Here is a 17147-nt window from a genome sequence, read left to right on the forward strand (position 1 = left end):
GTAGTAATAACTGCCATAATTTTTAAATGCAGTTATTAAAACAAATTAATGGAATATCAATTTCAGTTACATCTATATCTAGCTGACGTTCATATACGTAATTCGTATTTGTTTTCGAAAAGGGTACTTAAAGGGTACGTTTTTTACATACCAACTAAGGTTAACCGAATGTGTTCTTAGGAAACCAACAGAGGATTAATATAGCCACATGTGTACAGCATCACAGCAACAGTTTAAAAATTGGTATAAAATGTAAGTAAAAGAATAAAGAGAAAGAATGGCATGTTTTAGTTGTTTAAACTAGGTCCCGATGTTTAAACCTTTGATGGCCCATTCAGCTAGCAGCCAGTTTACAAATAAATAAATTAAATTTTACATGCAACATCACTATAAAACCTATTTAAAATAAAGACACACATTAGAGATTTAACAATAAATTTACATAAATACCTATATCCATCTGTAAGTTAAATGACTTTTAAACTTATTGGCTATTACAATTTTTAATATCAATAACAACATACTCGAGTATCTTGCACTGGCACTCCAGGCTGATGGTAGGCAGGACTGGTATCTTAGTTTCTATGGGGACACTGGACAACTGCAGGATACCATACATCTCAAACTCGAGCTTGCCCACTTTTTGGAAATACTCGACTTTTTTCTATTTAAAAAAAAACAAGTCAAGTTTATCATCCTCACAAAAGAAAATGTACACACAACAGTTATTAAACATCAAAATATTCTTTAAAAAAACAACAACAGTTTTTGACAAAACTGTTAAAGTAACTGCAAATGTAATCACTTAAACAAAAAAAATTAGAGAAAAATAATTGTATAAGTCATACACAGTTTCATAAAAATCTTTATAACATTGACATTATGGTGAATAATGTGTATAAAACTTGATGATAATTAAATACAAATATTGAAAACATCGAGTCCAAATATAGCTCCAATTGTAAATAAGTTTATTGCGACAAACTTTCTTGCAGCTACATTTTTTTTCATTTAGAATCATCTTAACATTGTTGTTGTTCAAGTGTAAAATTGTGAGCAATTTTTCATCAACCAGTTTAAGATGAATGGCCATCACAGTTTTATTTTCATACATAATCTTTGTTGGAAAAAAAATGACCAAAAAAACAAATCATTTTAATAAATTGTTTACAGTCAGAATTCCTTCCTTCATGATCACACATGAAGTTTCATCAGCCATGAAAGTTTAAGCAATAGTTAAAATTGAGTTAAGTCCACCAAATTTTTAAATTGTGTATATTCTTCAGTTGAAAATGAACACTAACCTGTATATATTCCTGAGCTTTATCAAGGACCTTGGAGGCCTTCCATGCGAACGATTGTACAAATTCTCTAAACTTCCACCTATTTGATCCTCTCTCCTTAACCTCCTCTAACCTTGGCTTACTGACGTCATCTAATATCTCAGATATTTCTTTATCCAGCTCAAAATATCCTTCACTTAAAAACTCCAGGACAAAATCCTGAGGCATACCATGCTCTGTGGCAAAATGCAGCACTAATATACACTTGGTTTTCCTTTTTACAAACTCTGTGAGATTGTGGTCGAGTTCATTTTGCTTTGACTTTATTTCTACTTCAGTTGATTCCTCTTTAACTGGAAACAAGAGATGTTTGTACAAAATGTGAGTCCAAATCATCAAAATGTAAACTTGTTGAGAGATTTTTTAACATGTCAAGCCCATGTGACTTTTAACGTTTTGATGACAAAATATGCAGGGTCTTACTTGCATTAAAATCGAGAAGCATATTCATTTATATGAAAATAGATTAAAGATGTCTCTAGTAATGTGCAGGTCTCACAACTTTGCTAAGGCTAATAACTATAACTGACAACAAGAATCATAGAATCATAAGAATCGTCACTGCCGATTTAAACACCAGGTCAATAAATTAAACTTTGTAGAGGTCCATTAAGCCATGGTTTTAGCAAAATATCAAAGATATAGGCTTTAGCCCTTGCATAGTTTGTTAGTTACCATGGTTACCTAAGTTCTGTATATCAACATAAGTTCAAATGTTAACATTTAGTGTTCTGCATCCAAAATCTAATTTGACTTCTTGCTTTCAAGTATAAAACGTGCTTGGCGCCTTCAAATTGGTTAAATAAGTCAAGCTGTTTCAGAGTTATCATCTGAAAAAAGATGAAACCAACTGGCTCTCACTGGTATACCCCCTAAAGTTAATTGGTTACGGTTTACCAGGTTATAAATCTAGTATTTGCATAGGAAGTCAATGATTATTAATAGCAAAATTATTTTTACTGAAAAAGTCCTTCGTTAAAAAGGAATTTGTGGTTGCTTTGCTCATGGTTTACAAAAAGAGATTTTTAAATTTTGCTGAAAACAGTTCACATTTGCCAAGGAAGTTACCAGTTACTATGAAAGTCCTGGTGGTTTTTAAAGGGGCCTTTTCACAGTTTTTGACATGTTTTGAAATAAGTCATTAAATGCTTTATATTGATAAATGTAAACATTGGATCTTAAAAGCTTCAGTAAAAAATTAGAATAAAATTTAAAATAGGAAAAAAAGTAGCCGCAGCTGGACTCGAACCAGTGACCCCCGGAGTCCAGGAGTAACCTGGAGTAAAAACGCATTAGCCCGCTCGGCTATTCTGCCAAGCATACTTGGTTAAAGTATTTTATGCATTATATCAGCAATCTTCGTAGTTTCACAAAATTTAACAACAACAACAGAACTTTCCAAATTATTCAATCATTTCGCGTTGTAACGCTTTATAATTTTTAGGTTTTTAAATCGTCAAAAGATGCATATATTGGCTATATTGGACCATGGTTAATGTTCAGTAATACTGTTTCCTCACAAATATCAAAACTAAAACGAAAATTTGCGAATCTGAAACAACTTTTTTCAATGTTATCAATTTACCAAACCGTGAAAAGATCCCTTTCAAATCAAGTTTGGTTTGGAAAATTTAATGTTTACAAACAAATTGCCTGGATGCTATAATATAAACTTCAGAAAACTAACAACGGAACAATTGTTAAACATAAAACTTTAACAAAAAACACTCAACAAATACATTTGAAAACAAGAGTTCCGCGGTCGGAGATGACCGCATTGAAGCCGGATTTTTGATTTAAATGACAGGAAAGTACCTTTCGTGTTTTTGTCAATGCAATACTTAAATTACTGAAATATTGTTCAAAGGTCAAAATGAAATGTAAGTACTTTTCAAGGCATGAGCAAACCTTGTGTTATGTTTTGAATGCATGCATATACATGAACAACATTAACATTTAAGGTCACAAATATGAACTTGAATTGACAATTAGGAAAGTTTTATCTCAATTTTTTTATTAGCAAATTAGTAACATATTGTTTGAAGTTTCCATCAATTTCATTATCAAATGTAAGAAAATAAACTTAGATGAAATAATACTATTTATTGTTTTGCTTTCACATACCTACACAGAAATCCAGACAGCCTTATGATCACTCCAAAAGGTTTCTATCACACCAGTTCTAGCAGATAGATTGGACACATAAATATGATCACAGTGACCTTGACCTTAGAATGAATGACCTTGAAATGACCAGTGGTCATCTAAGTGTGCTTGCAAACCTTCATGTCAAGTTTGAAGACTCTATGTCCAAGCATACCAAAGTTATAACAATTTTAACATTTTAACATTTAAGGTCACAGTGACCTTGACCTTCAAATGAATGACATTGAAATGACCAGTGGTCATCTTCTAGTACTGGCCAATCTTTATTTCAAGTTTGAAGACTCTAGGTACAAGCATACCAAAGTTATAACATGAAATAAGAACTTTAACATTTTTACATTCAAGGTCACAGTGACCTTGACCTTCAAATGAATGACCTTGAAATGTCCAGTGGTTACTTACTAGTTCTGGCCAACCTTCATGTCAAGTTTCAAGACTCTAGGTCCAAGCATACCAAAGTTATAACAACTTTAACATTTTTACATTCAAGGTCACAGTGACCTTGACCTTCAAATGAATGACCTTGAAATGTCCAGTGGTTACTTACTAGTTCTGGCCAACCTTCATGTCAAGTTTCAAGACTCTAGGTCCAAGCATACCAAAGTTATAACAACTTTAACATTTTTATATTGAAGGTCACAGTGACCTTCACCTTCAAATGAATGACCTTGAAATGACCAGTGGTCATCTGTTAATCCTGGCCAACCTTCATGTCAAGTTTGAAGACTCTAGGTCCAAGCATACCAAAGTTATACCATGAAATAAGAACTTTAACATTTTTACATTCAAGGTCACAGTGACCTTGACCTTCAAATGAATGACCTTGAAATGACCAGTGGTTACTAACTAGTTATGGCCAACCTTCATGTCAAGTTTCAAGACTCTAGGTCCAAGCATACCAAAGTTATAACAACTTTAACATTTTTTATATTGAAGGTCACAGTGACCTTGACCTTCAAATGAATGACCTTGAAATGACCAGTGGTCATCTGTTAATCCTGGCCAACCTTCATGTCAAGTTTGAAGACTCTAGGTCCAAGCATACCAAAGTTATACCATGAAATAAGAACTTTAACATTTTCGAGCACGCCGCCACCCCGCCCGCCCGCCCGCCCCCCCGCCCGCCCGACAACATCAATCTATAAGCCGAGATTTTTTCGAAAAAAATCCGGCTAAAAACAGAGGTAAATAAAAGCAATGGGCGCTTGTGGGTGTCTCAACCTTAAACTTGGCTTGGTTATACACATATTATAATTACAGGGGAGTGTAAATAAAGTTTAACCGCACAGAACCAAAATTAAAATCACATTGGAAATACATTTATTACTTATTATAACGATAAAACCCTTAATTATTGAATTGTGAGCTGTGTTGTCAATACTCCACAGGTTGTCGAGAAATTAAATAACTACTTGTCTTGTAATAAACTAGTACAGAGTACCAACAATGAGTATTAAATAAACAAATAAAATTGCAGTCTGCACAGGCTAATCAGACGCGACACTTGCCAGCTTTGCAGATTTTTTCGTTTACATGAAATTTATTTGTAACACAATTCCAGTTTACCTGTACGCTTTAAGTGTCGTCCCTTATAAGCCTGTGCGGGTTGTAAAGGCTAATTTGGGATGGCATTTTATTCACATACATTTAGCCCAGTTATCCAATTACAACGACCCCAACCTGGTATGATGTCCAGAAGCGTGTACTCATCCATCAGGCTGTTACGAAGACCTAAATCTACAGCGTAGTAGAGGCGGTCATCTGGACGACACACATCTTTGAGTCGAAACTTTCTTAAAAACTGAGCAATGTCATCAAACAGGGCAACGATCTTCACCTACAGGGATAAACACAACACCAGTATGAATCGAGAACAAAAACAACTTCCTATCACGTTTGTCGATTAATTAGAGCTAAAACCACATACTTTGCATAGTATTAATAGTTTTAAAAGCATAATTTGCTAGAAGAATATAAAGTCCTTTTGATTTTGTTGTATTAACAATTTATTCGATGAAAGATTATCGTGTGTTGTAAACCCAAAATGCATTTGAATGTGATGGAAACCCTTTGCTGGTATTGCACTGTATTGAACAACTATAAGTCGATTTAATAAGGTCACAGAGGTGTAAAGGATATGGTGTCCGCCAAAGAACCAGGAAGTCACAGGATCAATCTCCAATAAGGAAGCATTCTTTAGATCTTGTCAATAGACATTAGTAAGTTCTCCCAAAGAAACTGACTTGCGATCATTTCAATAAGCTTTAGGCTTTCACTGCAATAGGGCTAACATAAATAGGTTGTAAATATATACAACTTAACAATTTTTAAAACATTCCTACAGTCAAACCTTAATTTTAGTGAAATAATCAACATATATCTCAAGCAGACCTCCAACATTCTCTGAATTGATTCTGCCAATGCCAAGTCTGTTGGCTGCAGGCTATCAGTTCTATTGTGGAATTCATAACACTTTTGGTCTTCTGTGCTAAAGATGAGGACATTGCTTCTCTGATTGCGTGGCAGTTGTGTATATAAAGATATGGCCTCTTCTTCTTCCTAGCAATGTAAAAGAAATAGTTAATGTAGGCTTGATTCAATATCAAGAAGTGAAACTCCAGCTGCTGGAGCAGTATTGAATTTTCATTAAAAACAGATTGCCCAAACAGTACAAAACAGCACAATACAGCCCAATACAAACCAACATAAACACAAAATATGAAGAAAGCTGGGGTCACCGCCTTGGAACGGTCAATGCAAAGCATTGGGGGTTTAAACCTGGTTATAGAGCGCTCAACCTCACACTTGGCCCAGCAATATTCATAATACATTTAAGTGTAAATAAAATTTAACGTCATAGCATTGTAACTCAAATTAAACAATAATAAAAGGGAATTAAAACGCATTCAATTTAATTACTATTTAATTACTCAATTGCATTGAAGATACAAGAGTAACAGAATTACAACTTTTTGACGAACGATCAAATAAAACTATTAACAATTGTCAACTACATTCCTTCTTTATAGAAAAGATTTGAGAATATAGAATCATATAGTTAATAAGCCACATGACACAATTAAGCTGCACTACAGATACAAATGTCTACAGTTGACCCAACGTTCAAAGGCATCGAACTAATGAAGTGAATTCTGGGGGTTTTCTCTTCTCATTAACAATATGCCTAAGCCTATTGCATGATTTGGGGGGGAAGTCAACACTTAAATAGCTGATAGAAAATTATAAGGCTGGTGTAAGTTTTGATTCAGGATAAAACTGCATGATTTTAAACTAAATTTTAAGAAGGAAGACGCCTTTTATATATCACTTTTATATAAGGTGAATAAACCCTTACATGCATATAATTTGTACAAATCATACCAATGTGATAGCTGGGCTGTATCGGATCAAAAACAAAGCACAACTCCGGACAAACGTCATATTATTTAACACCCTTAGGCATATTTGCATAAGGATACACTATCAAAGAAGCATATATACTAGGTGTCAACATTAATGATAACTGAATTTCAATGCTTTATTTAGTGTTTTTTGGCATCTTTTACACGTATCATTACGGCCTTAAAAGTTAGAACATACTGACAAAAAACTTACTCTCATTCAACTATTTAATGAATGTGTAATTTACAACTGTCTTTATTTAAACATGTCTTGACTTAAACCAGTCTGGACTTAAAGCTGCTGTAACTTAAACCTGTATTATAATCTTTAACAAAAAAGAACTCAAAACTACTAAACAAATAGGGCCGATATTTACTGAGCTCTCAAGGCAATCTTAAGTTAAGTTGCACTTGAGGGAACATTTCAGCTCAAGTTTTGTTTAAGAAATCTGTAAGAAATGTTTTCTACTTACCAACGTTTAAAATATTATTAACCATAGTATTATGGTTATTATTAACCATGTTGACTACATACAAATATTGGCCCTGAGGTTACTTTTCCATTTTGCTAACACTGTACAACGTGGTATAATTTGCAAGTTTACAAAACCAGGGAATTGAATTATTGTTCATCAGAACAGCAATTACCTGTTTATTTGAGATCACAAACACTGCAAAGCATGTTTTATACGATGAGGCACCGGATATAGCTGCCTTGAAATCTGACCAAGATGACGACGTCTCCTGGAAGCAGTTAGAATTTCAGTCAGAAAATTACTTCAGTAAAAATCACAGTCAGAATGATGGAACCGTTCTGACTCAGAGTCAGAAAGATGGAAATGGGCAAAATCAAAGTGTAAATGATGATACCGGTCGAAATCACATTCAGAATGATGGTACTATGGACAATCCCAGTTAGAATGATGGAACCATTCAGAATCCCACAGCATGATAGAAGGTCAGAATGGAACCAGTCAGAATCACATTCAGAATGGAACCAGTCAGAACCACATTCAGAATATGAATAGGTCAGAACCATAGTAAGAATGGGAACAGTCGGAATCAGAGTAAGAATGGGAACCAGTCAGAATCCTAATAAGAAGTTGAATCGGTCAGAGTCACAGTCAGAATGAGAGCCAGTCAGAATCACAGATAGAATGGAAACTGGTCAGAATCACAACAATCACAATTGAAACCGGTCAGAATCATAGTAAAAATGGGAACTGGTCAGTTCTAAAATCAGAATATGAACCGGTCATAATCCCAGTAAGAATGTGAACCCATCAGAACACAGTCAGAATGGGAGCCAGTCAGAATCACAGTAACAATGGAAACATGTCAGAATCTTAGTTAGAATAATAAGTATGAATATAAACCGCCCAGATGAGAATCATTGTAAGAATAGGAACCAGTCAGAATCATAATAAGAATGTGGATCATCAGAATCACAGTCAGAATGGGAGAAAGTCAAAATCACAGTACAATTGGGAACCTGTAAGAACACAATTAGAATGGGAACCTGTCAAAATTACAGTAAGAATGAGATATTATAAATAACAGGTACAGAGTTAACAATGATAAAATACGGACGCCTCGTCTGTCTCCTGTTGACTATTGATATATCAGAGGTTTCATTGAAATGATGTGGGTTTAAATCAAATGATATATGTTTATAAAAGTATGCTGTGTGCTTGCTATAGTATGCTGTGTGCTTGGAACGGTATTATGTGTGTTTAAGATGGTATGTTGTATGTTTATGATGATATGCTGTGTGTTTGTGATTATATGCTGTGTGTTTGCGATAGTCTGCTATAAGTCTGTCATGGTATGTTGTGTGTTTGTTATGGCATGCTGTGAGTTTCAATGAAATGATGGGATTTTAAATCAAATGATGTGTGCTTATAATAGTTTGCTGTGTGCTTGCCATAAAATGGTGTGTGTATGTGATGGTATGCTGTGTGTTTGTAATGGCATACTGTGTGTTTGTCTTGGTATGCTGTGTTTTATCATGGTATGCTGTGTTTTCCGACTTTTCGTCATGGTATGCTGTGTGTTTGTCACGGTATGCTGTGTGTTTATCATGGTATGCTGTGTGTTTGTTGTACTATCCTGCGGATTTATCTAACATGATGTCCTTTTCATTCACTTTGATGTAAATTGGCATTATTTTCATTCGGAATACTCGGTTCTTGTCAAATGGTTACGTCATACGTATGTCCGATGGTACCAACGTCCGTTTTTCCGTCCGTCCCTGCGTCTGTCTGTTTGTCTGTCTGCTTTTCTGTCTATCTGTTTGTGCGTCCGTCTGTATGTCCATCCTTTAGTCTGTCTTCTGTCTGCCTGCCTGCCTGCCTGCATGCCTTCCTTCCTTCATGCATGCCTGCCTGTCTGTCTGTCTGTCGGTCAGTCTGTCAGCCCGTCCCTCCGTGGGTCATTATTTCCGTATGTCAGTGCCTATGTTTGTCCGTCTGTATATCCGACAGATGGACAGATTGTAAGAAAGACAGACGGATATATGGACGCAGGAAGGCGGAACTGCAAACAAAAAGACAAACGCACGGACAGTCGGAAATAAGGACACATGGACGGACACACAAACAAATGGGCATACGGACAGACAAACAGTAACCAGTCACAAATTCTATTTAAAAGTTGTCTCCCTTGTGTGAATAGTTGTTTTCATCCTATTTTCTTTCCTGTACATTGAGTCTTTTGGTCATGTTTTTTTCCCGCTTTGGCAGTAGTATTTCATGGGTTGAACTGGAAGGACATGGTTGTTTTTCAAACGTAACTTAAGAGCAGTTCTACTTTGAGGTTAGTATAAGTCTCTTGGTTGCAATAGTGTTTTTATAATGATTGTGGATAATTGATTTGTGTTGTACAAGTAATTATCTAATATTATGTGCATTTATATTAATTTGTAATGTGTTTCCGCGACTTGGCAAAATGGCAGCACTTCTCAGAATTGATCTTTCCTATCTTAGTCACTATTTCTGTATGTTTAATGAGCACATGCATTTAACTTGCAGAGCTTAACATATTCACGGAGTATCCGGTGTGTAAGGCCAGTGTGTGAGAGTTAAACAACCATGCCATAAATGGTAAGAATATTGAATTGTTGTTAAAGTCATGAATGTATTAAAAAAGCGGATATGTGTGTTTTATATTGATCATAATATGGTTTTCTATGCAACTTTGTATAAAAGCCGCTAGTTGACCATCATATTATTATGTATGTTATTTTACTATAACTTATGTTATTGTTAATTTCAGGTTGTCTTCTTATCTGGAATTGAACTATTAAAGTGAATATTTAGATGTAGCACTTGTAATAATAAAGTATAAAACAATCTTATAAACGGTTTAAATGTCTTAAATCATCCAGAACAATAACGAACCCGCACTCGTGGAACAATATAATTAATCAGTATTATTATATAAATACCATAAGTGTTACAAAATGGCGCCCAACGTGGGGCTGTAACAGAATTTAAATTTTAAGACATTTTAAGTGCTACTTTGCGCATAACTAATTTTTCAACTATTGTCAACATATTGAAAAATATGATCGACGAGGCCATCGATTTTCGGCTGCGGGAGGAGTCTGAGCCGCTACGGATATCGTGTTTGCAGACCGGATATCGTGTGTACATGTACTGTACATGAAGTTGCTTTTCCATATTCAGATGTTTTTACTTTACCTGGACGTTTTGGTGCGGTTTTCATTCCTAAGTGGCCATCGTGCTGCCGCTTTTGTTCAAGTTTCCAGTTATTCTGGTTGGACTATTGTGTGGGTATTTTGCCCGCATAACGCAAATCTTCGAGACCGTCGTTGTGGGTATTTTGCCCGCATTACGCAAATCTTCGAGACCGTCATCCTGCTCATTAGATCTTCACGGAAGATAAGGACAATTAACATTTCAAATTTCCATAAATGTGAACATTGAACCTTTGAACAATTGTGCATCCAGTGACTGAAACAAATTGTGTACAGCATCCAGGTCAACTGAGCGTGAGTAGAATTTTTGTATGAAAGGTTCACTTGCATGAAATATTAATATTTGGTGATGGAATATCTCTATTTTAATATAAAACCTAGTTAATTAACTAATATTGCATTTAATTCTGTAGAAATGCTGCAATTGTCTTTTAAATAGGTATTTTTAATTCACAGTGTATTGAGAAAGTAAAACTATTGGCAACCTTCCAGTTCTTTGGGTCTGTTTTTTTAATGGAAGTTGCTCACCCTTTGTATACAAAGTCTTAAAACTGGATAATTCCTGTTTGACAGTGATTTAATCTTGTGTTATACTTTTCCAAGGTGTTTGAGTGCTTGATATTTTTGGTGTTAAGTGACATCACAGAATTTCTTACATTTCATTGGTTGTCTTTATGAATGACATTCACTGACCAGTCTTTTGTAGTAGTAATTCCTTTTAGGGAATACACAGACAGTAAAACTGTTTTGGTTGTACAATGTACATGAATGGTAGTAGTTTTGTGTAGTGTAGAAATGATGCATAGGATCTAGTAGAATTGCTGTGTGGATTATAAGGTAAGTGAAATAGAAAAATTTAATTAAAATATTTGTTGAATATTTAAATAAGTGACCGACAAGAAATTAAAAATAAATAAATAAATAAATATTATTTTAGAAAATAATTAACAGAGTTGTGGCATAATAAATGAATGCCAGTGTTGCCATATGCACAACAACAACAGTAGTCATCAACAACAACAGTAGTCATCAACAACAACAACAACAGTAGTCATCATCAACAACAACAACAGTAGTCATCAACAACAACAACAGTAATAGTCATCAACAACAACAGTAGTCATCAACAACAACAGCAATAGTTGTCAACAACAACAACAATAAACAACAGTAACAACAATACATAAAATATTAAGCACTTATTTGCAGTTTTTTTATTATTGCATGATTGTAGTTTATTTTAAATCTGAATTTGAAAAATATTTTATATAGATTGTACTTTGATATTTATTTTGACATTCATTACCATTTATTGGAATTGAACTTGCATATGGAAGGGAAATAGTTATTTTGCATTTGAGTTTAAATGTGATGTTTGTATTTGAAGAATTTATGTGGATACAAACTGGAGTAAGGGAATTTGAGTGGAAATAATTCCAAGTTGAATACTGTGTTCAATTATTTTATATTGTGATGTGTTTTTGACATTACACACATTCAACAGAAATAAATTACGCATTGTATTATGCAAACAACTCGTGTGTTTACAGTGAAATAATGTGTCTTGAAGTAGCATATATAGACATTGTTGTGTTGTAATAAATACGTGCCTGTGTATGAACAATATAGTGTGAACTTGACAATTGTTTTGCGTGAACATTCAAAGCGAACAGTGTTCTTGAAAAGTGTTGAATCGTGAAGTTGTGTTTTATTGTGAATAGCTCAAATGACACTGGATTAATGTGTTTTGAGATTGACAATTTTTAATTGGTTGTACATGTGTAACTGGATTTAAACCTCAAGTGACAATTGTATGGTGTTTATTGTGTATATATTATACCAATAATCAATAAATGTTATGTGAACGTTTATTTAGTATATGATTTTTAATTTGTATGAGTTTGTTGTATGTGGTGACTTGAGGAGTTAGTGAAGTGATATCCAATTTTTTTATTGAAGTCAAGTATTTGTAGTAACATGTCTAGCGAGGATTTAAAGTCAAATGAAGCATCTGGTGATACTGAAGTTACCGATGCTCAATTAAAATTATTAAAAGCTTTTGAAGAGCTTCAAATTGACCAGAAAATAGAAACAGCTGCCGACTTAACTACTTTTATGCACTATTTTAGTGTTGTAAAGCCAAAAACAAAGTCAAATGTGACTATAAAACAAGACCATGTACACACTGATAACGAAAGTAATGTTCATGTTGGACAGTTTGCATCCTTTAATTACCCTAAAATACAAAATTTTAGTGGAGAACAAAATAAGGGAGAAGTTTCTTGGCCATGCTTAAATTTGAGACTGAATCTCTATTGGCTGAAGGATTGTTCAGTCAAGAACAAATACTACATGGTATAAGAAAGGCTGCAAAAGGTAACGTAGCAGAAAGTCATAGGAGGTTAGGTGTTGGAGTGAATCTTCAACAAGTTTTGATTAAAATAGAAAGTGTCTATGGTGACATTTAAACTAAGGAAGTTATTCTTAGAAGTTTGTACAATTGTACACAAAAACCCAATGAATCGGTGTCATATTTTGCATCGAGAGTTGAAGATCGTTTTGATAAAGCTGTGGCTGTAGGTGGTGTAAAAAAGAATGATTTTGAAATTTCGAAAGTTATTTTATACCAAGGTTTGAGAAAAGAGTTGAAACACATGGCAGCATACAAACATGAGACTGTGAACAATTATGATACCTTTAAAATTGAGCTGCGAAAATTAGAATTAGATTTGATTGATGAAAAAAAGTGAAACAAAACCTTGTTAACCAGTAGTTACACCTGAAACTTCTGAAATGAGTGAAATTAGGAACCTTTAAAAAAAATTAAATGAACGCATAGATAAACTTGAAAATGAAAAACAATCAGGTAAGTATGAGCATGTTCAGTACAGACCCTACACCAGTAGAGGTGAAAGGCGAGGACAGTTTTATCCAAATAAAGGGGAAAGGCGTGGTTTTCGAAGTCAGGTAGGTAGAAATTCCCGACCCCTACGCCAACCTCCAGTTTTACGTTTTTCAGATCATGTCATAAATGTGGACAGACTGGACATTTTCAAGCTCAGTGCCCAAACTAGACTGTGCTCCAGTTAGGGGATCGAACCTGAGCACTAAATCTATTAAAGATCCCACATTAGTAGTGGAGGTCAGCGAGGTAAGTACAGTGTTAAGTAACATCAATACCAGAGCATTGTTAGACACTGGATCTTGTGTAAGTATCATTTCAGAAAGTTTTTACAACAATTATTTTTAAACATAAGCTTGGAGCCATTGAATGATTTACTTAACATTAAATGTGCTGATGGTAATCAGTTGCCATATCTTGGTTTTGTTGAACATGAAGTACACATTTGTGAAAGACTTGAGAGTTCGAAACCGAGTTATTGTTTATTTTTAGTGTCACCCGACACAAAATATTCTTCAAAAGTACCAGTTATTCTGGGAACCAATATTTCGAACAGATTGTTGGAAGAATGTCATGATACATTTGGTGAACAGTTTTTACAGAAAGCTAAGTTACATACACCATGGTATTTGAGCTTTAGAGCTATTTCATTGAGAGAAAAGTCTTTGAAAAGAAATAATGGCAGAGTGGCAATTGTAAGAAGTTTGAGCAGGGAGACTATTTTGCTGAAACCAAATGAAGTAAGAAATTTTAAATGTTATACAGATAAACAAATTGATTATCCATCTTCAAGTGTTATAACTGTAGCTTGTACTGATGCACACATTCCAGATTTCATTGATGTTACACCTGCTGTGAATATGTTTGAATTTGGTAAATACAATGAAATATTTGTCACATTGTCAAATTTGACAACAAACACAGTTGCTATTCAACCTAAAGCAATTTTAGGGGAGTTACAACCTGTAACCATAGCAACGGGAATTACAAATATGAAAGAAAGTGATTTATATCACAAAAGATCAGAAATTGTTCACAATATTGTGATCGAAAATAATGATCTACTTACTGTTGAACAAGTTGTTGAAATACAAACTTTGTTGTTAAAACATAAAGATATTTTTCAACAAGTGATACAGATATCGGTCAGTGTTCAGAAACTACACACCGAATTGATTTGACGAATGACACACCTTTTAAATTGCGTTATAGGCGTATACCGCCTGGCATGGTTGACGAAGTGCGTGAGCACTTGGAACAATTACACTGATGTGGTGTAATTAGACCATCAAAGTCACCATTTACTTGACACCAATTGTTTTGGTTAGGAAACGCAATGGGAAATTAAAAATGTGTATTGATTACAGAACTTTGAATGAAAGAACAATAAAAGACTCTTATGCTTTGCCAAGACTTGAGAAAATATTTGATTGTTTAAATGGTGCTCAATACTACTTTGGACATGAAGTCAGGATATCACCGAATTGAAATAGAAGAATCACATAAACAAAGAACAGCATTTACTTTAGGACCATTTGGACTTTGGGAGTTTAATAAAATGGCTTTTGGTTTGACGAATAGGCCCGCCACATACCAGAGAGCAATGACTGAATGTCCTGGTGATTTAAACATGAAAATTTGTGTCGTTTTTATTGACGATATTATTATTTATAGCAAAACTTACAAAGAACATTTGGAGAATATAGAACAAGTATTTGAACGTCTTAAATCTTGGAAATTGAAGCTTGCACCTGAAAAGTGTAATTTTTTTAGAAATAATGTATCTTTTTTTGGTCATGTAGTGGGCAGTGATGGAGTAAAAACTGACCATAAAAAAATTGATAAAGTCAGTAAGTGGCCAACACCTACAAATCAAGATGAACTTCGAAGTTTCCTTGCTTTTGCAGGATATTATCGTCGTTTTGTAAAATATTTCAGCACCATTACACGTTGTTTGGCTGATTTACTTCCACCCAATAATGAAAAAAAAGGGAAATTGAAGTATAAAAAAGAATGGCAATGGGATGCAGATCACCAGAAAAGTTTTGAACTTTGGTCATCCCGGAAAAGACAGAACCGCACGTTTGCTGCAAGAGCGTTTTTACTGGCCATGTATGTCAACTGATGTTGAAAACTGGATTTTAAATTGTGACAGATGTTTGAGAAGAAAAACCTCAACGAACATCAGAGCTCCATTGATAAATGTTAATACCACCTATCCTTTGGAGTTAGTTTGTATTGATTTTCTGAGTGTTGAACCTTGTAAGGGTGGATATTCAAATATTTTAGTTATTACTGATCATTTTACTAAGTTTGCCATGGCTATACCAACAAAAAACCAAACTGCAAAAACCACTGCAGAAATATTGTATAATAATTTCATTGTGCACTATGGTATAGCTACAAGGTTACATAGTGATCAAGGTGCCAACTTTGAATCTGAAATCATCAAAGAATTGTGTACAATTGCAAACATAAACAAGAGCACCGCCTTGCGGGTGCAGACCCCTCATCTATTTTTCTTTTTAAAGGTGTAGGGACCTATCTCAATTTCAATCACAAAGGATGGAGGGGTGGAGTGGAGAGGGGTGTATAGTGTGGGGATGTGGTCATTTATTACATTATCTTCCGAAAATGAAAAAAAATGCAATAAAAAATGGGGGGGATTCTTGGGTGGGATGGTTGGACGGTATTTCAAAAATAAAATAATAAAAATAAATATTTGTGTTTTTTAACCATGTTTGAAAAAAACAAGAGATGTGTTTGTCAGAAACACAATGCCCCCTATTGCGCCGCTTTGAAATATTATTTTTTACCTTTGACCTTGAAAGATGACCTTGACCTTGAACTTCCACCACTCAAAATGTGTAGCTTTATGAGAAGGCTGCTTTGAAATATTATTTTTTTGACCTTTGACCTTGAAGGATGACCTTGACCTTGAAGGATGACCTTGAACTTCCACCACTCAAAATGTGCAGCTTCATGATAACGCCGCTTTGAAATTATTTTTTTATCTTTGACCTTGAACGATGACCTTGACCTTAAAGAATGACCTTGACCTTGAACTTCCATCACTCAAAATGTGCAGCTTCATGAGAACGCCGCTTAGATTATTTTTTACCTTTGACCTTGAAGGATGACCTTGACCTTGAAGGATGACCTTGACCTTCAACTTCCACCACTCAAAATGTGCAGCTTCATGAGAACGCCGCTTTAAAATTGTATTATTATTTTTTTTTACCTTGAAGGATGACCTTGACCTTGAACTTCCACCACTCAAAATGTGCAGCTTCAAGATAACGCCGCTTTGATTTTTTTTATATTTTGTTTGACCTTTGACCTTGAAGGATGACCTTGACCTTGAAGGATGACCTTGACCTTGAACCTACACCACTCAAAATGTGCAGGTTCATGATAACGCCGCTTTGATTTTGTTTACCTTTGACCTTGAAGAATGACATTGACCTTGAAGAATGACCTTGACCTTGAACTTCCACCACTCAAAATGTGCAGCTTCATGATAATGCCGCTTTGAAATTTTTTATTTGTTTTTAGACCTTTGACCTTGAAGGATGACCTTGACCTTAAAGGATGACCTTGAACTTCCACCACTCTAA

The 17147-nt window shown here is 34.6% G+C and overlaps 1 protein-coding gene and 1 long non-coding RNA gene across 2 annotated transcripts in view; one reads left to right on the forward strand and one right to left on the reverse strand.

Moving 5' to 3' along the window:
- Positions 1-17147, reverse strand: part of LOC127838916 (uncharacterized) — a 53811-nt gene that overhangs the window by 17877 nt on the left and 18787 nt on the right. Inside the window, exons 4-8 of the mRNA XM_052367023.1 lie at positions 7559-7654; positions 5901-6068; positions 5190-5346; positions 1305-1636; positions 525-664 (exon numbers count right to left, since the gene is read on the reverse strand). Of these exons, the coding sequence (XP_052222983.1) occupies positions 525-664; positions 1305-1636; positions 5190-5346; positions 5901-6068; positions 7559-7654 (893 nt within the window). The remainder of the gene's footprint in view (positions 1-524; positions 665-1304; positions 1637-5189; positions 5347-5900; positions 6069-7558; positions 7655-17147) is intronic.
- On the forward strand, positions 9651-12637 carry LOC127839031 (uncharacterized). The gene is made up of 3 exons (XR_008030120.1): positions 9651-9724; positions 9940-10011; positions 10184-12637. It is a non-coding gene; the product is annotated as an uncharacterized LOC127839031 (long non-coding RNA).

This window comes from Dreissena polymorpha, chromosome 1 (assembly GCF_020536995.1).
Source record: "Dreissena polymorpha isolate Duluth1 chromosome 1, UMN_Dpol_1.0, whole genome shotgun sequence".
Taxonomy (NCBI): domain Eukaryota; kingdom Metazoa; phylum Mollusca; class Bivalvia; order Myida; family Dreissenidae; genus Dreissena; species Dreissena polymorpha.